Source organism: Staurois parvus, unplaced genomic scaffold, assembly GCF_062004578.1.
Source record: "Staurois parvus isolate SC_StPar_1 unplaced genomic scaffold, SC_StPar_1.0 ptg000154l, whole genome shotgun sequence".
NCBI lineage: Eukaryota > Metazoa > Chordata > Amphibia > Anura > Ranidae > Staurois > Staurois parvus.
In genome coordinates, this window is record NW_028317950.1 from 24703154 (window position 1) to 24721693 (window position 18540).

General features: G+C 40.3%; 2 protein-coding genes across 8 annotated transcripts in view; one reads left to right on the plus strand and one right to left on the minus strand.

Annotated features, from left to right (window-relative positions):
* Window positions 1–18540, minus strand: part of RALGPS1 (Ral GEF with PH domain and SH3 binding motif 1) — a 577572-nt gene that overhangs the window by 293839 nt on the left and 265193 nt on the right. The window lies entirely within an intron of this gene.
* ANGPTL2 (angiopoietin like 2) overlaps window positions 1–18540 on the plus strand; it is a 53340-nt gene that overhangs the window by 22647 nt on the left and 12153 nt on the right. Inside the window, exon 2 of the mRNA XM_089675282.1 lies at window positions 2528–3389. Coding sequence (XP_089531408.1) covers window positions 2585–3389 — 805 coding nt within the window. The 5' untranslated portion in view covers window positions 2528–2584. The remainder of the gene's footprint in view (window positions 1–2527; window positions 3390–18540) is intronic.

The following is an 18540-nucleotide window of genomic DNA, read 5'->3' on the forward strand; positions in this document are numbered from 1 at the left end:
TTTCTTTGATGAATATAATTATTAAAAAGAGACTGTTTGTTTTTACAAAAAGGGAACCACATAGCTAGTGTAATGATACAGAAGAGAGTGGTATGTAGGAAACTAGATAACGGTTAGGTGGAGTGGAACTGTGATAGTTAAAGCCTAAATCTAGAACAGGAGGAGTTAGAAGAGTTAGAACATGGATGGCAACTTTCATTGCCATGAAATACCTCTATTATTATAATACAGGATTTATATAGCACCAACAGTTTGCTCAACGCTTTACAATATAAAGGGAGACAATACAGTAATGATGCAGTTCAATACAAGAGGGTTAGGAGGGCCTGGTCCTGTGAGCTTACAATCTAATAGGGAAGTGCTGATGGCACAAAAGGTAATAACTGTGAGGGATGAACTGATAGGAGAGATAGAAGATTCCTCTAATTCTCCTATTTGGCAGGTATAGCAGGTATAGGATAGAACAGCAATGGGCAAACTACGGCCCGGCGGACCTTTTAATCCGGCCCGCGGAGCTAGGCTCCCACTAGGCTCCTCTCACAGTCCGCCCTGAAGACCGGTGTAGCATGAAAATCTGTCTCCTATGAGGATCTGTCCCCCGACGTATCTGCGCATGTGCCGGAGATCGCCGATCGGCTGCTAATGCCTGAAACTGGCACATGCGCAGATACGTCGAGGGGGACAGATCATCATAGGAGACAGATTTTCATGCTACACCGGAACCGCGCGGGAACACGGCGAGAGGAACGCGCGGAGCAAAGGTAAGTGAATTGACACAGGGGGGACTTGGGGACTTAATATGGGGGATGAATTAATATGGGGGATGAATTACTATATGGGGGATGAATTACTATAGGGGGGATGAATTACTATATGGGGGATGAATTACTATGGGGGATGAATTACTATGGGGGATGAATTACTATATGGGGGATGAATTACTATATGGGGGATGAATTACTATGGGGGATGAATTACTATATGGGGGATGAATTACTATGGGGGATGAATTACAATGGGGGATGAATTACTATGGGGGGTGAATTACTATATGGGGGATGAATTACTATGGGGGATGAATTACTATATGAGGGATTAATTACTATGGGGGATGAATTACTATATGGGGGATGAATTACTATGGGGAATGAATTACTATGGGGGATGAATTACTATGGGGGATGAATTACTATATGAGGGATGAATTACTATGGGGGATGAATTACTATATGGGGGATGAATTACTATGGGGGATGAATTACTATATGGGGGATGAATTACTATATGGGGGATGAATTACTATAGGGGGGATGAATTACTATGGGGGATGAATTACTATATGGGGGATTAATTACTATGGGGGATTAATTACTATGGGGGGTGAATTACTATATGGGGGAATATTACTATACTTACTATGGATGACACATACACATCATTCATCTACTCTTGGTCCGGCCCCCGGGTCCAATATATGAACCCATTACGGCCCTCAAGTCAAAAAGTTTGCCCACCCCTGGGATAGAACATAAAGGGCAGTATAAAAAAAAAATTGCAGAGCTAGTCATCCTGTGAAACTGCATGCACATTCATGCTGTGCAAATGGAGGAAAAATCAAATGTAATTAGGCTAGTTTTCTCCAGGTCAAATGTCATTCATCCATACAGAAAACAGTGAATCAAGAAAACACATAAGTGTATACTCACTTATTTTTAGTCTGGTCACGTAATCCTTTGTGCCAGTGAGCAGCAGCTGCAGGGGAAAGGAGGTAGCATTTGGGAATCCGGGAGCTGTGATGTCACTCATGCCCCAGCTGTCATTAGTGCTCCCTTCTCTCCCATGCAGCTGCTGCTCACTGGTACAGGGGAGCCTTAGCTATGGGGTGATGTGTACTTTTTTGTCCAGGTGACAGGTGTCAGCCATAACAGGAAAAGGAGAGAAATCTTGGAGACATAAAAAGACATAAAAACATTCCTTGCTCTAAAACTAAAAGTTCTGGTTAAAGTTGGGCTGTAAAAATTAAAGACGTTTTATCTGCCAGTTTACTATCAATCATTGTCATTGCGATGGGGTCCACACACATCAATTTTTGGTGTTGCAGCTGACAAATTGCTTTCATAGCTTTTGTCTAGTAAGATGATGATTAGCTAGCCATCCCAATTTTGTGTCTACTTTGTTACCTCTGTGGTAAGGAATGATGGCTGAACTGTGTATTTACGATGGCACTTTTTTTCAGGTTAGTTAAAGAATTTTGAAGTTTTGTTGGGTGCACCAACTCTGCTGGTATCCATTATTCTGTTATTACTGTTTAAATAAAATTTCTGAATAAATAGGTTTGTTAATGGATAAAAGAAAACTTTAAACGGACCACAGGGCCACAAGAGACGCAGTGCATTCTACAGATAAAGGTATATTCAACAGTTGAAGTTGCTAAGATGTTATGGTGTTATGTTTGTTGCTCACTTCTTGCCATGACAGTGTAGCACTACATCATTATATTGATTGTTTTAATTATTATTATTTCTAGACATCCAGAGAAGAGAGCAAAAAGTAATTTATAAGTCCTGTCTATATTACGTGGACCATGCAATTCCTGGGTGGTACCATTTTGTTAATACTTGTGCTCACTGAAAGCACATATGGAGGCAGTGCGCAAGAATTCCAGAACAGTGATGGTTCAGAACAAGAATTTATTTATGTGAACAGGGAGCGGCGAGCGGCAGAATCATCCGACAAATGCAGCTATACGTTCATTGTGCCTCAACAGAAAGTCACCGGGGCCATTTGTGTGAATTCCAAAGAACAGGAGACCGTGTACGAAAGTCGGATCCACAAGCAGGAGATAGAACTCCTCAATACAGAACTTTTGAAACAGAAAAGGCAAATTGAAACACTGCAGCAGCTTGTGGAGGTGGACGGCGGTATTGTTAATGAGGTCAAGCTATTGCGTAAAGAGAGCCGGAACATGAACTCTAGGGTCACCCAGCTGTACATGCAACTATTGCATGAAATTATCAGGAAAAGGGACAATGCGCTGGAGCTCTCGCAGCTGGAGAACAAAGTTTTGAACCAAACGGCAGAGATGTTACAGTTGACAAACAAGTACAAAGACCTGGAACACAAATATCAGCACTTGGCCTCACTGGCAAGCAACCAGTCCATTGTGATTGCACAGCTGGAAGAACAGTGCCAGAAGGTACCTCAGTCGAGGCCGATTCCACAACCTCCACAACAGCCCAACCGGATGTATCAAACACCCAATTACAACCGCATCAATCAAATTTCCACCAATGAGATTCAAGGAGACCAGAACCTGAAGGTCCTCCCACCTCCTCTGCCAACCATGCCCTCTGTCACCAGCATCCCAACATCTACAGACAAGCCATCTGGTAAGTAAACTATACTGCAATTATGACAAAACAAGCCTTTTACAAATTAACTTTGCATTTGTAATATATTATTATTATTATTATATTATAATGTAATATGTTTACAATAATTTAAAATAAAAGCTTACCAATCCGCTTTAAAAAACGTAAAATATTCTAGTTGTGCCACATAGTATGTAATCCAAATATAGCCAAAGTCCAACTGAAACCCCCCTTATTTATTACTGTAATGCAGTCAGGTTGCCAGGACATTTGCTGCAGCAAGGGTTAAAATATACAGTGTTCTGCCAAGACATTTCAGAGTCATCTCTCTCACACACAGCAGCAGCCATGCTCTCTATCTGTCCTGAGTGCCCCTCAAAATACTGCTCCAATTAACACAAAGCAAGAGGTTTGTGGTTTAGGGCAGTGTTCAGGGGGTTTGTCAGATCGCTAGAGAGCCAGGCCACTGTTTTCTGGGACAGCCAACTCCCCTAAAAATTTTTAACCTTTGCTGCAGCAAGAGTGTAAGAAAAGTAAAAGATACCCAGAAATATCACTGCAACCTGTGTGCGTTACAGTAATAAATAAGGATGGGTTTAATTAGCCTTAAGATTAAGATTCAGTCCATGCAAAAGTGATGTTTAGTTACTCAATTCAGCCCTGGAAGGTTTTCCCCCCTTCCTGACCAGGCTATTCGGCACTGTACTATTTAACTGGTAATTGTGCGGTCATGCAACGCTGTATGAGCAAGACTTCATTGTTCTGTAAAATTTTCCACAATTTTATCCCTGACCTGTCTGGTGTGTTCCTTGGCTTTCATGATGCTGTTTGTTCACTAATGTTCCCTAACAAACCTCTTAGGGCTTCACAGAACAGCTGTATTTATACTGAGAATAAATTACACACAGGTGGACTCTATTTACTAATTAGGTAATTTCTGAAGGCAATTGGTTCCACTAGATTTTAGTCAATGGTATCAGAAAAAAGGGGGCTGAATACAAATGTGCGCTACACTTTTCAGATATTTATTTGTAAAAAATGTAGAAAATCATTTATCATTTTCCTTCCACTTTACAATTATGTGCCACTTTGCGTTGGTCTATCACATTACAATTCCAATAAAATACAGTTACGTTTTTAGTTGTAATATGACAAAATGTTGAAAATTTCAAGGGGTATAAATACTTTTTCAAGGCACTGTATATTTCAGGAAAACTTTTCCTGTCCTTATTTCATTTCTCTCTACCTGCATGTTTTAGTAGGGTCCCTGTCCACCTATGTGTGTTCCTGCTCTCTCTCTCTCTCTCTCTATATATATATATATTAGCCAAAACAGGTGACCAGACACAGAAACTAAACACAGAGATTGCACTGATAGGGTCCCCAAGAAATGTCAGGTGGTTTATTGCTCCACCATCCAAACACCACAAACTGTGTACCGATCTATTGATTTCCAAAATATATATTACATATATATTATTCTTACATAGTGGTACAGTGTCACAGAGGTTCTTAAAAAAGTAAAGCTAGCACATGACACAGCCAAACAGCCCACATTAAAAACTATACAAAAATCACTTTTGGGTGAACACGGCATACTATGGCATCTCCTGCTGACAGTGCCATGATAGCCTTACTTAGACAGGTATGGAAGTTACAGAATATGCAAAGTCAAATCCAGAAGCTTCGAAATGATTAAGCATTGGTAACATTGTCTGGCAGAGTGAAATTCTACTAACAAGTTTATGTAAAGGGTTATTCAAGCAGGACTCCTCTGCATATTTCTAATTTTCCATTTTCACTGCAAAAAAGGCTGGGGTATGGCGCATGTCTGAGGTTACCAACAAGACAGACGTGGCTTGCAAAGAGCTGGATGGAAATTGCAATTAATTGGGACACATAATTAATGTCTGAGGGAGCTGCCAGCTTCTGAACACCATCCAAATGTGTTGGCAGACATATTGGCTCTTGGAGAGGGAATTAAAGGAGAACTGCAGTTAGTGTGGAATATTACAGACAGTAGGAAGTTGACCACGGCATGGAAAGTAAAGATTCCCAAAGTCTGTCATTTTTACACTGCTTTCCAATAAACACTCAACATAACTGGCACAGGATGTGAACAAATGTCAGGGAAAAATGAAAATTGCTTCTCTTTCTCCATAATGGAAGGAGAAGAATCCATCAGCAGCACAAAGTATTTCAGGAGAGCACAGCAGAAGGAAAAAGTTCTCTGCCAGTATAAGATTATTTCAGGACAGGAGATTCAATTGGCAGCACCAGAGTCCTCCAGCAGTATAGAATATTTCAGGATAAGACCATTAGATGACAAAAGGAAGAGAGTGCTCCAGCAGTGCTCCTCTTCCATCAGGCTCAGAAAAATCAACTTTTATTCAGCTGAATATTTAGACAGAGCCTCCCTCTGCCCTGAATTTTGGCCAATTCAGCAGTTAGATACTGGTTAGAATTATGCTGTAGATAAAAGAAACAAGCAAAGTCCTCAAGCAACATTGAGTATTTTAGGAGAGGAGAATTAGATAGCGTAAATAATAAAATCCTAGAGCAGTACAGATTATTTCAGAAGAGGGGAGTTATATAGCTTGCTAGAGAAGAGCCCTCTAGCAGGGCAGAGTAATTTAGGGGAGGAGAGGTAGTAGAAAGTGCAAAATCCTCCAGCAGCACAGAATATTTAGGGGAGAAGAGTTTATAAGTAGATGTCTCCAGTAGCAGAGTATTTTCGGTAAGGAGAGTTAGATAGCAGACAGAGAAGATCCCTCCAGCATTGCAGAGTATTTCAGGCGAGGAGAGTTAGATATCAGAAACAGCAAAGTTCTCCAGTAGCACCAAGTAATTAAGGAAAGTGGAAGGAGAAGGCTCCTCTATCAGCACAGAGTATTTAATTTTTTTATTACCTATGTTTACATAGCACCGACAATTTACACAGTGCTTTGCATATACTGTACATTCACATCAGTCTTTGCCCTCCAGGAGCTTACAATCTAAGGTCCCTACATCACATGCATACATACACATACTAGGGCCAATTTAAACAGGAGCCATTTAACCTACCAGTAGGTCTTTGGGGTGTGGGAGGAAACTAAAGTACTTGGAGGAAACGCATGCAAACACAGGGAGAACAGCAAACTCCATGGAGATAGTGTCATGATTTAAATTCAAACTGGTAACACGAGTGTAGCAAGGCAGAAATGCTAACCATTAAACCTCTGTGTTATAATTATTAAATTAGTTCGCCAGCATTTCCAACTGAACCATAAAATAATCTTTCTTAAGCTCTCACATCTCAGTGTACACAAACTGGAAACATACACCCCTCCACAATAATTCTGCAAACGTCATTATACTCCTAGCCATTTTACACTTGTGATAAAATTACCCTGGAAAGAGCAGATGAACGTGTGCCTGCTGGAGTCCAGAAATAACTTCTCTTCTACCAGGAATTTTTGCCATGCCAGACATCTTCAGCAGGGCAGGAAGGGATGACATCAACTGTAATTCTGTAATTATGTAACATTCTGCAAAGAATACAAGAGTCTAACAGTCTGGTCACACTAAAGTAAGCAGATTTCTGATTGGTTGATATAGATTAGGATTGCTGTACACATTGAATGGTATTCTACTTTTGCCTGTGGCTTCTGGGCAACTGGATTTACAAAAACACAGTCACTTTGCCCTGAATGAAGAAGGAATGTTGCAAAGGGAACCTACAAAACAACAAAATTGTGCAACTTATTGTGGTCCCTAAGTGCAGTGCTCAGAACTGTTCTATTGCTTATAATAATCAGCTTGCGCAGAATATTTTAGTAGCATGTAAGCAGAGCATTTCACATGGCCAACTCTCTGATGGTTATATCTTCTAAACGCCAAGACAGCCAGAAGCCCCTTTGTGTCTTCCTCTACAGCCCACTGCGCTTCCAGGATTCAGATCGCCATTACACTACCTTGTTTTCTCAATCCGAAGCAACAGGCGTTAGCATAATCAATGTGGACTGTGTAAAACCCTAGGGAGGAAAAAGGAAATCGGCCAGAGTTTAAGTGCACTGCAGGGGACATACTGTGTGTTGCTGAGGTCATTGAAGAAAATTCCTGCCATCACTGAAATCCTCAAGGAAAACATGGTTGTCAGTTAACATTCTGCCCAGTCAGCACTGTGCACCAAGCGGTACAGAAACTGACCTCTGGGTATCAAGGGGCTCAGCATCACCCAAGTTATAAAATGAACTCCACTGTTTTATCTAACAAGGACAGATCACATAAGTGTTATCAATTCAGAAGACTTTACCATGAAGGAACTTTACTATATAAGGTTCTAAGTAGATGTGCACAATGTTTGAGTGCAGCCGCCACTCTTCCTCATATTCTCAGCATGTCCAGAGCATCTCTCTTACAATCTCTGAAATGTTTCTATAAATATTGGTGAAACTAAAGCTAGCCATACAAGTAAACATAAATAAACCCACAGTGAATTTGTGAAAAAGTGGCGCACATACTTCACAGTGCCACACTTATCATAAAAAATAAAAATGTAAATATACACATGCTATCCCAAACATGTTATCATATATACTCAAAATATCTTCCAGTGACAAATAAAGATGAAAATAAAATTGCAGTGATAAAAGATCAAGTGTTCAAATCAACACAATATAGTGAGAAAAGAAAATCCAGTGAGAAAAAAAATGTCCAGTGATGAAAATCATAGTGTTAAAAAACACACAGTGGTCACAGTGCACCCCCACTCAGGTGTGCACTCACCAGTGTTTTAATGTCCTCTGCCTTTGGTATGTAGAATACAGAAGAGGACTTAAATTGGTAAGTACTGGGAGTTCCCAAACTTGGCTCATTCAACAATCAAATGCCAGGGTTACACAAAATATCCACTCCATTGTCACTCCATGCTCCACCACATCATGAAAAGAGAGAACAAGAGCCGTTCCAATGGTGTAGTACCCAAGATATATCGCTTTGTTGCTACAAATATTGCACTTACAATGTGTAAAATTAAAACAAGCCCATAATAGTAGTAGTAGTAGTAAACAGCGGGGACCGCTTGGTGCTCTCACCACCTTTGGAACTATCGAACAAGATGCCGTCGCGTCACTTCCGCTTTGCCACACCGTCACGTCCTTATCCACAGGAGGTTTTAAATCTTGTCAATCTATTTGGATGTTTAAAATGGTTTTCAGGTTCCATCACTTTCTTTAGAGATCATTTCTCAGCATTCGCTGCCTGTAGGTCATCTGCCAGAAGCATTCATGAAAATGTTCTAAGCAGTAAATCACAGTGCAGATCCATTTGGTATCTACTTACATGAGTCCAGTTAAGCACAGTCACAAATTCCTAAGCCCTGATGAAGGGAGAGTGTGTTGGGCCCCCAAAATGTACTGGATTTTTCTGTTATGGGTTAATTTTTGGACTCCTGCATATTTGTTTAGCACTCCCATTGGATTATATTTATTTGGATTCTCAACTCTGGGTCCTCTCTCTATTTCTGAGGAAAGTCCCCATTTTGTGGAGTGCTGTTGAACCGAAGTAACAGTGTCCAGGGACAATCTGTTTGACCCTTTGGAAAATCTGAATCCAGCACCCTGTTTGTTCTTGGGTTTGAGGTTTGATGCAGCTACGCATGGCAGCCAATCAGCGTCTAATTTCAGCTTGTTCAATTAAGCTTTGACAAAAGAACCTGGAAGCTGATTTTGTTTTTATTTCTATGCAGATCTTCACCATATTTAGCACTCCAGTTTTAGTAAATCAACCCATTGTATTCTGACAGCCAGCACCCACAGCTGTCAGAATATCTGAACAGTGACTGCAGCTAACAGGCTGCAGTCACTGTTCATCCAACTTTTTCCCACCTAGCTTCTTTGAATTCCTAAGTAGAATCACTCATGGCCCAGCTTCGGATGATTCACAGGAATCAGCTGAAATTCAAGTCATGCATGCCAAGCTTGAAATGAGGATAATGTCAGATGTCAAAGCAGCTGTAATGAAGATTCCATATCCACTACCCTCCAAAACTAGGTGCTTGTGCTCCTTTTCCAATATACTAGGATGACTGGCAGAATAGCTCTCAAAAAACGTTGAGCAGGGAAAGCCCCCACTGCTTCATGAAATGTTTTCCTGGTTCAGAACTACTGGAATGCCAAGTAGGAGGAATGGCCATATACAGGTGCAAACATTGACATTTCTTCTGTTGTTTATTCACATAATGGGTTGTTTTTCTGAAAAGATAGCAAAGTTAAAGAGAAGATCAGGATTTAGAGATGAAAGACAGCCGATAGCTCAGTCTTCAGCATTCTATGAGCAGAGAGCCGGGGACTGTCAGTCTTTGGCTGTCTGCACCCCATCCCCCCTCCCACGCTCTCTGGAGCGCAGAGCTGTGGAGGGGAGGGGAGGTGATGGCTCCAGCTCTCAGTGGCTCACTGAGAGGCTGAGCGAGCTGCTGGTGCAGGGTTCTGGGTGGATCTCGACAATATGGTTGGGACCTTTTCAGAGCCTGGACTGGCTCTGTGTTATCAGCTGACAGCAGGCTTCAGCTGCTGTAGGCTGAAAATACGTCACAGGAGTGCAGAACTAACTGCCCTCTTGTGGTCCATAGGAGAAAGCTTTAGCTATACTTCTGCTTTATTAAAATTCTTATATATTAATTTTAGAGTAGTACAGTGACTAAAGAGCAGCCTTAGGCCACATATACAGTCAGTCACTGAGTTGCTAAAACAAAGAAAACAGAACATTGCCTGAACTCGGTTTAACGTTATGCCTTAAAAAAATGTATACATTAAAATTTAGCACAAATTTTATATTGCTTAAGGAGCAAGACTTCATTGTTCTGTAACATGATTTTGTACTATGCAACCTCTATGCAAATTAAAGAAGGAGATATCTAATACCAGGGAACACACTTGTGTCCACTTTACTTGCTCAGATTTAAAAAAAAGTAAATGCATTACGGATGTGCCCTGGAAATAAGCTTACAGTGGCAAAAATGATTATTTGATCCCCTTCAGATTTTGTAAGTATGCCCACTTACAAAGAAATTATGGGTCTATAATTTTTATCATAGATGTATTTTAAATGATAGAGACAGAATATCAACCAAAAATCCAGAAAACACATGATACAAAGCTTATAAATTGAGTTGCAGTTCAGTGAGTAAAATAAGTATTTTATCCCCTACCAATCAACAATAATTCTGGCTCCCACAGACTGGCTATGTGCTCAGGTGGTACACAGATTAGATCTGTCAATTTAATAAGATGCTCCTACTGACAACTCGTTATGTGTATAAAAGATACTTGTCCACAGAATCTCTTTCTTCCATTCAAACCTCACCACCATGAGCAAGACAAGAATCTTGGTAAGAAGAAGACAACTGTTGGAGTGATTATTCGTAAATGGAAGACATACGAAATAACCGTCAAACGCCCTCAGTCTGGAGCTCCATGCAATATTTCATCTCATGGGGTAGGGGTGATCATGAGAAAAATGAGGGATCAGCCCAGAACTACACAGGAGGAGCTTGTGAACGATCTTAAGGCAGTTAGGACCACAGTCACCAAAGAAACCATTGGTAACAATACCCCGCCATGAATTGAAATCCTGCAGCGCCCGCAGGTCCCCGCTAGGTCCCCCTCCACAAGAAGGCACATGTAAAGGCCTGTATGAAGTTTGCATACAAACATCTAAATGATTCACAGAAGGATTGAGAGAAAGTGTGGTGGTCAGATGAGACCAAAATTGAGCTCCTGTGGCATGAATTCGAGTCACCCTGTTTGGAGGAAGAAAAATGCTGACTGTGACCCCAAGAACACCATCCCTAAAGTCAAGCATGGAGGTGGAAACATTATGTCTTGGGGCAGTTTCACTGCTAAAGGTACAGACCAACTGTGCAGCATTGAGGAGCCAATGGACAGGGCCATGTATTGTAAAGTCTTGGATGAGAACCTTCTTTCCTCAGCCAGAACACAGAAGATGGGTCATGGATGGGTCTTCCAGCATGACAATGACCCAAAACATACCGCCAAGACAACAAAGGAGTGGCTTAAGAAGCACATTAAAAGATCATAGAGTCGCCTAGCCAGTCTCTAGACCTTAATCCTATATAAAATTTATGAAGGGAACTTGCCAAACAACAAAAGGAACCTTAAAGATCTAGAGAAGGTCTGTAAAAAAAACAGTGGACCAAAATCCCTCCTGAGATGTGTGCAAACTTGGTAACCAACTACAAGAAACGTCTAACCTCTGTGCTTGCCAACAAGGGTTTCTCCACCAAGTACCAAGGCATGGTTTGCTTGGGGATCAAATACTTTCTTTACTCAATGAACTGCAACTCAATTTATAACATTTGTATTATGTTGTTTGTTTCAGGATTTTTGATTTATATTCTGTCTCTTTCATTTAATATACACCTATGATAAAAATTACAGACCCTTCATTTCTTTGCAAGAGGGCAACCTTACAAAATGTGCAGGGGATCAAATAATTATTTTCCCCACTGTATATACATAATGTCGATGTCTGAGCAGACTTTCTCTTTAAAGTCAGACAGATGGAAAGCTTGGTGAAGTATTTCCAGCTAAGATGAGGAATGGAACCATTTGCGTAACCTCTTGGGAACTTTTGTGTTATTATACTGACCTGGCTGTACAATGTTCCATCCTTGCTTCATTGTTTTTCTGTCCTGGTAGCGCTGTTTATTTGTTGTCCTATGTCTATAGAAACACAACTCTGGTCGCTGGCACACCCGGCTCTCTGACCTCTTGCCGGGGACCACACGCAAACATGTGTTTTCACAAACCTGACAGCCAAAATATATAAAAACATGGTCGCAGCCAACAGTGAATCAAAACCCAGCAAATAAATGAAATAGAGATCAGAATAAAGACATTCCTCCATGTTGTAACTGCAGGAGAAGCCAAAGCTTTATTCTATCAACACCTACCAAAAAAGCTGTGTGAAGTCAAACGTCATAAAAAGCATATTGAAACAGCACAAGGTTTGGCAGAACAGCCACTTCTAGCCTAAACAGCAGTATTTCAAACAATGGGGAAGATTTGTTAAACTGGTGCACACAGAATGTAGTGCAACTGTGCATTATTATTATCATTATTATACAGTATTTATAAAGCGCCAATAGTTCGCTCAGCGCTGTACATTACAAAGGGGGACAGAACATGTGACAGAACAATAACAATACAATGCAAAACATGAGGGGATTGAGGGCCCTGCTCTTTCGAGCTTTACAATCTGCATGGCAACCAATTAGCTTCTAGCTTCAGCTTGTTCAATTAAAGCAGTATTAAACCCAAAAGCAAACATTTATTATACTGCAGTTTACCAATTCTAAAATGTGATGGCTGCATTAGTTCCCTTTTTTTTGTCTTTCTTTCTTCAATTTTTACCTGGTGATTCAGCCAGCAGCTTAGCTGTGTTTCAGAAATGAAAGCTCTCCAGCAGGATGTATTAGCTTGCATAACTGAGACCATCCATTTACCACTGGCAGAGGTGATTAAAATGATCAGCTTTTATTTATGTAAAACCTTTATCCCAAAAGAAAAACAAAAATTACTGATTATAAAGTGTTAGCTGGACTTTGGCTTCAATTTATTATTTGTATTTAAATCTGCTAATACATCTAACACTACCCCCCGACTGACAATGCTGATGTCTACTGTGTCCTGGCTCATTCCTCCAAAGTTGTGTCTCACTAATACATGAGATGTGTTACTGGCCAGATTGCCAGGTGAAAACAGAGTGAAAAGGCCAAGGAAAAGAAAACTGAATGCAGACACTATATCTAATATTTAGTAAGCTGCAATATATTACATTTTTGGTTTGGAGTTTAATACCGATTTAGGCTTTGACAATAAAAACTAGAAGCTGATTGGTTACTATTCACAGCTGCACCAGATTCTGTGTGCACCAGTTTTAGAAAATCTCCCAGATTGTGTTTAAAAAGGGCTTGTCCACTTTGTCCGTAGAATTGCACAGCATCCCTTAAAACTTCCCTAATAAACCAAGGTGCCAAGTTCTATAGGTTTAAAGCCAGATGCCAGGTAAACAAATAAATACACAAATTAATTTCATATACAAGATCCAAATTTAACTCTTTAAATTTAAAGTGTTTGTATACCTGTCCATTTGTTTATGTGATGTACACAGCCAACCTGGAGACCTAACTTTTCTCTACTGCAATAAGAGAACACAAATCGGTCTAGTCACTTCCCCCAGCCTGTGACTCTACAGGGAAGTGAAGGGGAAGCTGTCGACTGAAACACAGCTCTCTGTCACTCTGCCCTTTCCTCATTTCAGCACATAAACACTGCAACACAAATGAATGGCTCTTTATGTGGTTTACTCTCTTCCAGTATGAACTCTGCTGTACAGGGAATTGCAAGAGGCTGATACCAACCAAACTCAGGTACTTAAGCAGGATAGACATCTGGTTCAGCAGGAACTGGCCGAATTTCATTCAATCAACACTTGCAGCCAATGGTTGTAGTGATGAACTGTGTATTCTGGCAGAGGGAGGAGTCCCTGCTGTCAAAATACAATAGTGCTGAAGGAGAGATCCCTGCATCCAAATGGCTTGTGTGGATGCAGGCATCTGAATTTTTTTTTACGTTTAACAGGTGGTTGAATAAAAAAAAAAACTCAAGGTGTATACCCTGCTTTACACTAGATGCTTTTAAAAATACACTTAACATTCTTTAATTAACACATACTTCCATCTGTTTTGTGTTTTTTTTTTTAATGCCAGGAATTTAGCTTTAATGTTTTAAAGCAATCTGTCACTATAGTGATGACTTCTCTTCTGCATTTACATTTTTCCTATCATGTTGAAGGGTGGGCTGCTCAATCAGAACAGTGGGTCTTTTTCTTACTCAAAAGTTTTTGCAGCAAAAAGCAATCATGTTGTCTCTAACACACCAGAATTAAACTGTATAGCATATCCCTAAGAGACTTTACTACTAACAATCATTGGGTTTAAGGCTATAATTATAAACCCAGGTCCCTAGTGTGTAACTCATTTTATATCTCCTTAAAGATTCATCTGCTTCACAACATACACTTTTCCAAGCCATATAGTTTTGTTATTTTTGAAATCCTTGTGCTATTTTAAATCACATGGCTTGTTTGGTAGGTGTTGATAAAGTCAAGCTTTGGCTCCTTCCCTGCAGTTATAACATGGCACTAGCATGAACTCCTCTTTAAAGTCAAACTCTGTATCTTCAGCTCCGCAATAAATAATAATAAAATTTTACCATCCCCATACACTTTGCTTTTAAAGTTCTTATCTCTTTACCAAAACCCGAAGGACAAAACCCCACTTCTATGAAATCTCACCATGAAGTTTAATTAAAGCAGTTGGCTTCCTACATAGTCTATGACCTAAGCCACTCCCCTCTGATGCGTATCACCTCCATTGGGCTTATTCGAATAAGACCAATCAGGGAGAAACACGTCAGAGGCCATGGCTTAGGGTGGGGGCTATATTGGAAGCCAACTGCTTTAATTAAACTTTATAGTGAAACTTTATGAAAGTGTAGTTTTGCCCTTTGGTTTTCATTGTATGTGCTGAGCAGGATGAGCTGCTAAAGCCAGCACCCAGTGCAGAGGGCATAATTGAACCTTGGAGGTGAGGCGAAACATGTTGGGAGCATGAATTGAATGAACTGAGCTGATGCTGCTTTTACCTGCTAACCACTCTGGCCAGGCAAGGTGTACAGTGGCTGGCTGATCTCTTCCTATTTGTAAGCATGTATATTACTGAAAAGCATATTACATTAGATGCGATCCATTCTGAAAGGGACCTCAGTGTATCTTCCTAGCACACCTGTATTGCAGAACAGTGAGGTACTACTGTACTTTACACAGCACTACACTGCTGAAAAAGGCAGTTCGCACAATCTTTGGTCTGTTGTGGTGTTAGGCAGCCCAATCAAATGAATGGGCAGCCCTAAAGGAACACACACTTATGCACCACAGGGGATGGTGCTGGTGTGAATGGGCCCTTAAGGGAGTCATTGGCAATTATGTGGCCATGGCTTCCATCCAGGACAAAAAGACCTCCACAGCCCAACTTGCAGATGATACTTATTTCAGAAAAATTACTCTGCTTCTGAATGCATTTATGGCCGATCTAGTAAGCTAGAACCATCACTGAAGTTGAGCAGTGGAAATTGACAATACTGGACAGGAGCTGCAAGCTGTTCCATCTGCCCACCTGAAAAAGATGAACCATATGACTGGAACCAACTCAATCAGTGATCCACTTAATTCATCTCTGCAACCCATTTTGCAGGATCAGATATTTGTTGTTCTCTGGTCAGACAGTAAGGAAACTGATGTGGCATCCTGATTTATTTGACGGACGGCTGAACAGGACAGGCTCCACATTATGAAATTATATATTTTTTTCGGTATGGGCTAATAGGGTAAATGACCCAAAACAGCAATAACCTTACATTATGTGGCCTTCCACATCAGGGGAAAGAAGGGATATTGGGTGTAAAGAAGGAGGAAAAAATTGATCCACTTGGTAAATGAGGAGCATCTGTTAACCTACCCAATTTGCATGAAATATTGAATTCCGATAAATTATTTTACTTTTCTGTACTGACAGGTTTAGTTTAACAGGCCATGGCTGTGAATATTTTTCATGATACAAATCTACGAGTTGAGTCTCTGGAAAACTCACTCAGGATAGAAGCATTATGTCATCATTTTGGACTCCGTTGGCGACATCAGCCATAGTGGGGTGAGCAAACGAGGCAGATTATATAACTGAATCTGCCAAAGCGGCAGCTATGAGGCTGGAGGCCAAGATTGTGCAAATGGATTTCCTGCACTAATTAGTGAACAGATGGGTTGACCGGTGAGAACAGGACGCAGGAGCCGAATTTCAATTAGGCAGACAACACACAACACTGATACATTATATTAAACCTTCAAAAGCTGGACCGAAACCCAGTGAAGACAATTGCAAATATCCCACCACTTGAAAGCAGAGAGGAAGAGTATTTTACAGCAAGAATCAAATAAAGGCTTGACAAGAAGAAACAAAAACCACATTTCATGGCAAATGAAAGGACCAATAAAACTACATAATAAAGATAAACATCTTCAGCTCTTCTGTACATCACATTAACATCACAGCTTACAAAATAACAAGGGTAGTTCCACTGTGTTATGGTAATTTTATTTATTTATTTCTGATTAAGTAAGTTGGTATACACAGGTCTTACATTTTTTAATTCTTCTTGACTCTTAGCCACCAGGGGTGTCAAATAATATGTTTCTTATGCACATTGCAGTTTTTCTGAACCAGCACTGATATTATGTTATGTGGCAAACGTAGACGAAAACAGCATGCTTGGCAGCATTTTTTTTATGTAAAGCAGTACTCCAGTTTTGTAAACAAAATGTGGTTGTTATTGAAAATGCCTTAAAAGTACTGTAGCTGCTGACTTTTACAAAACATGTACTTACTAGCCCAAGAAGTCCAAGCTGTCTGCCTATATAATTCAAAGTCTTCAGTGATATCTTTGGTTCCACACCACCATCTTATCTTTGGGGCAAACTGTGATTTCCCAATCAGTTACATCCAGCCCCTGCTGCACATGAATGGGATCCACTGATTATACGAGACTGCCCTAAAGCCTCCTGGGATTTGTGATATGATTGCAGAGGCTGCAGGTGCGGAAGGGGGAGGAGTGGGAGCAAGTTCTACATAAAAAAGGTACTTGCTACCAAAAAATTAATAATAATACTTTCCACATGTGTAATAAAGGGAGGAGAGAGATCTAAAATTATGTAATCCCTAAAGGAGAGTGAAGGTCTGCTTTAAGATAGCTAAAACCATCTAAGCACCTTTCTCTTTATCCTTTGGAACTTCAGAGGCCTCAGCAGTTTCTGATCTAAGGTGTTAAAATAAAAATGTGTCCAATATAACGGGCACCTTTACAAAATCCCTACCTGAACTAGAACTTCAGAGTATAGGTATAGACGTAGTTCCACATAACTGTAGAAGCACTATAGCTAATTTTCCTTTCACTGCTAAACTTACTATGACCAATCATTGCAGGAGTACCCTCTACCCAAACATCTCTGGCTGTGATTAAAAGGGTCAATATGCATTGCCAGTATTAAAAATTTCTGGTCTATAAATCTAACTTGCAAATCAAATTCTATATTTACTTAGACATGTGCTTAACATAATCCTTTGCTTTCTATAGTGGATAATCCTATTTACCTCACATCCTTACTAGTTTTATATGACTTTTGTTCTCCTCAATATGGCAAGAAGTCACATGGTCATCTTGATCCCCGCCTTTGCCCTAACCCTTCCACCTCCCTCACTGCCCCCTTCCTCATCTCTATCCTCATCTTCCCTTCTCCGTTTCTCTCTTCTGCTCCCGAGTTCCAATAACCTCCCTGGTTTCAGAACTTTCTCCTATTAATTTACTTATTTCAGGTACTTATATAGCGCCGTCAATTTATGCAGCACTTTACATATATATTGTACATTCACATCAGTCCCTAACCCTCAAGGGGCGTACAATCTAAGGTCCCTAACTTACATCCATACACATACTAGGGCCAATTTAGACAGGATCCAATTAACCTACCAGCATGTCTTTGGAGTGTGGTAGGAAACCGGAGTACTCGGAGGAAACCCACGCAGGCACAGGGAGAACATGCAAACTCCAGGTAGGTGGTGCCGTGGTTGGGATTTGAACCAACAACCCTAGCACTGCCAGGCAGAAGTGCTAACCATTTAGCCACTGTGCTGCCCTATGGCAACACTGTTTGATTAGATGGAGTTATCATACTCCTATACCTTGACAACCTTTATATATTCTGCATGCTTTATATTGTTGGTTTATTACTTTTGCTACCATTGCAGAACGTATTTCATTACTTAGGAACCACTGTAACTTATTTTACTTGTAAAACTTTCATAAAATATTGAAATTAAAAATATTTCCCCCAGTGTATTATTATTAAAAATTAACTTTTGCTGATCTAAAATGTTAATGGAGACTTTACACAAACCAATTTACAATTGTTTATAGTCTTTAAATATCTATGTTCAGCTGCCATGCTGCAAAATACCACCAAGGGCTGGTTAGTATACTTCTGATATGGCCAA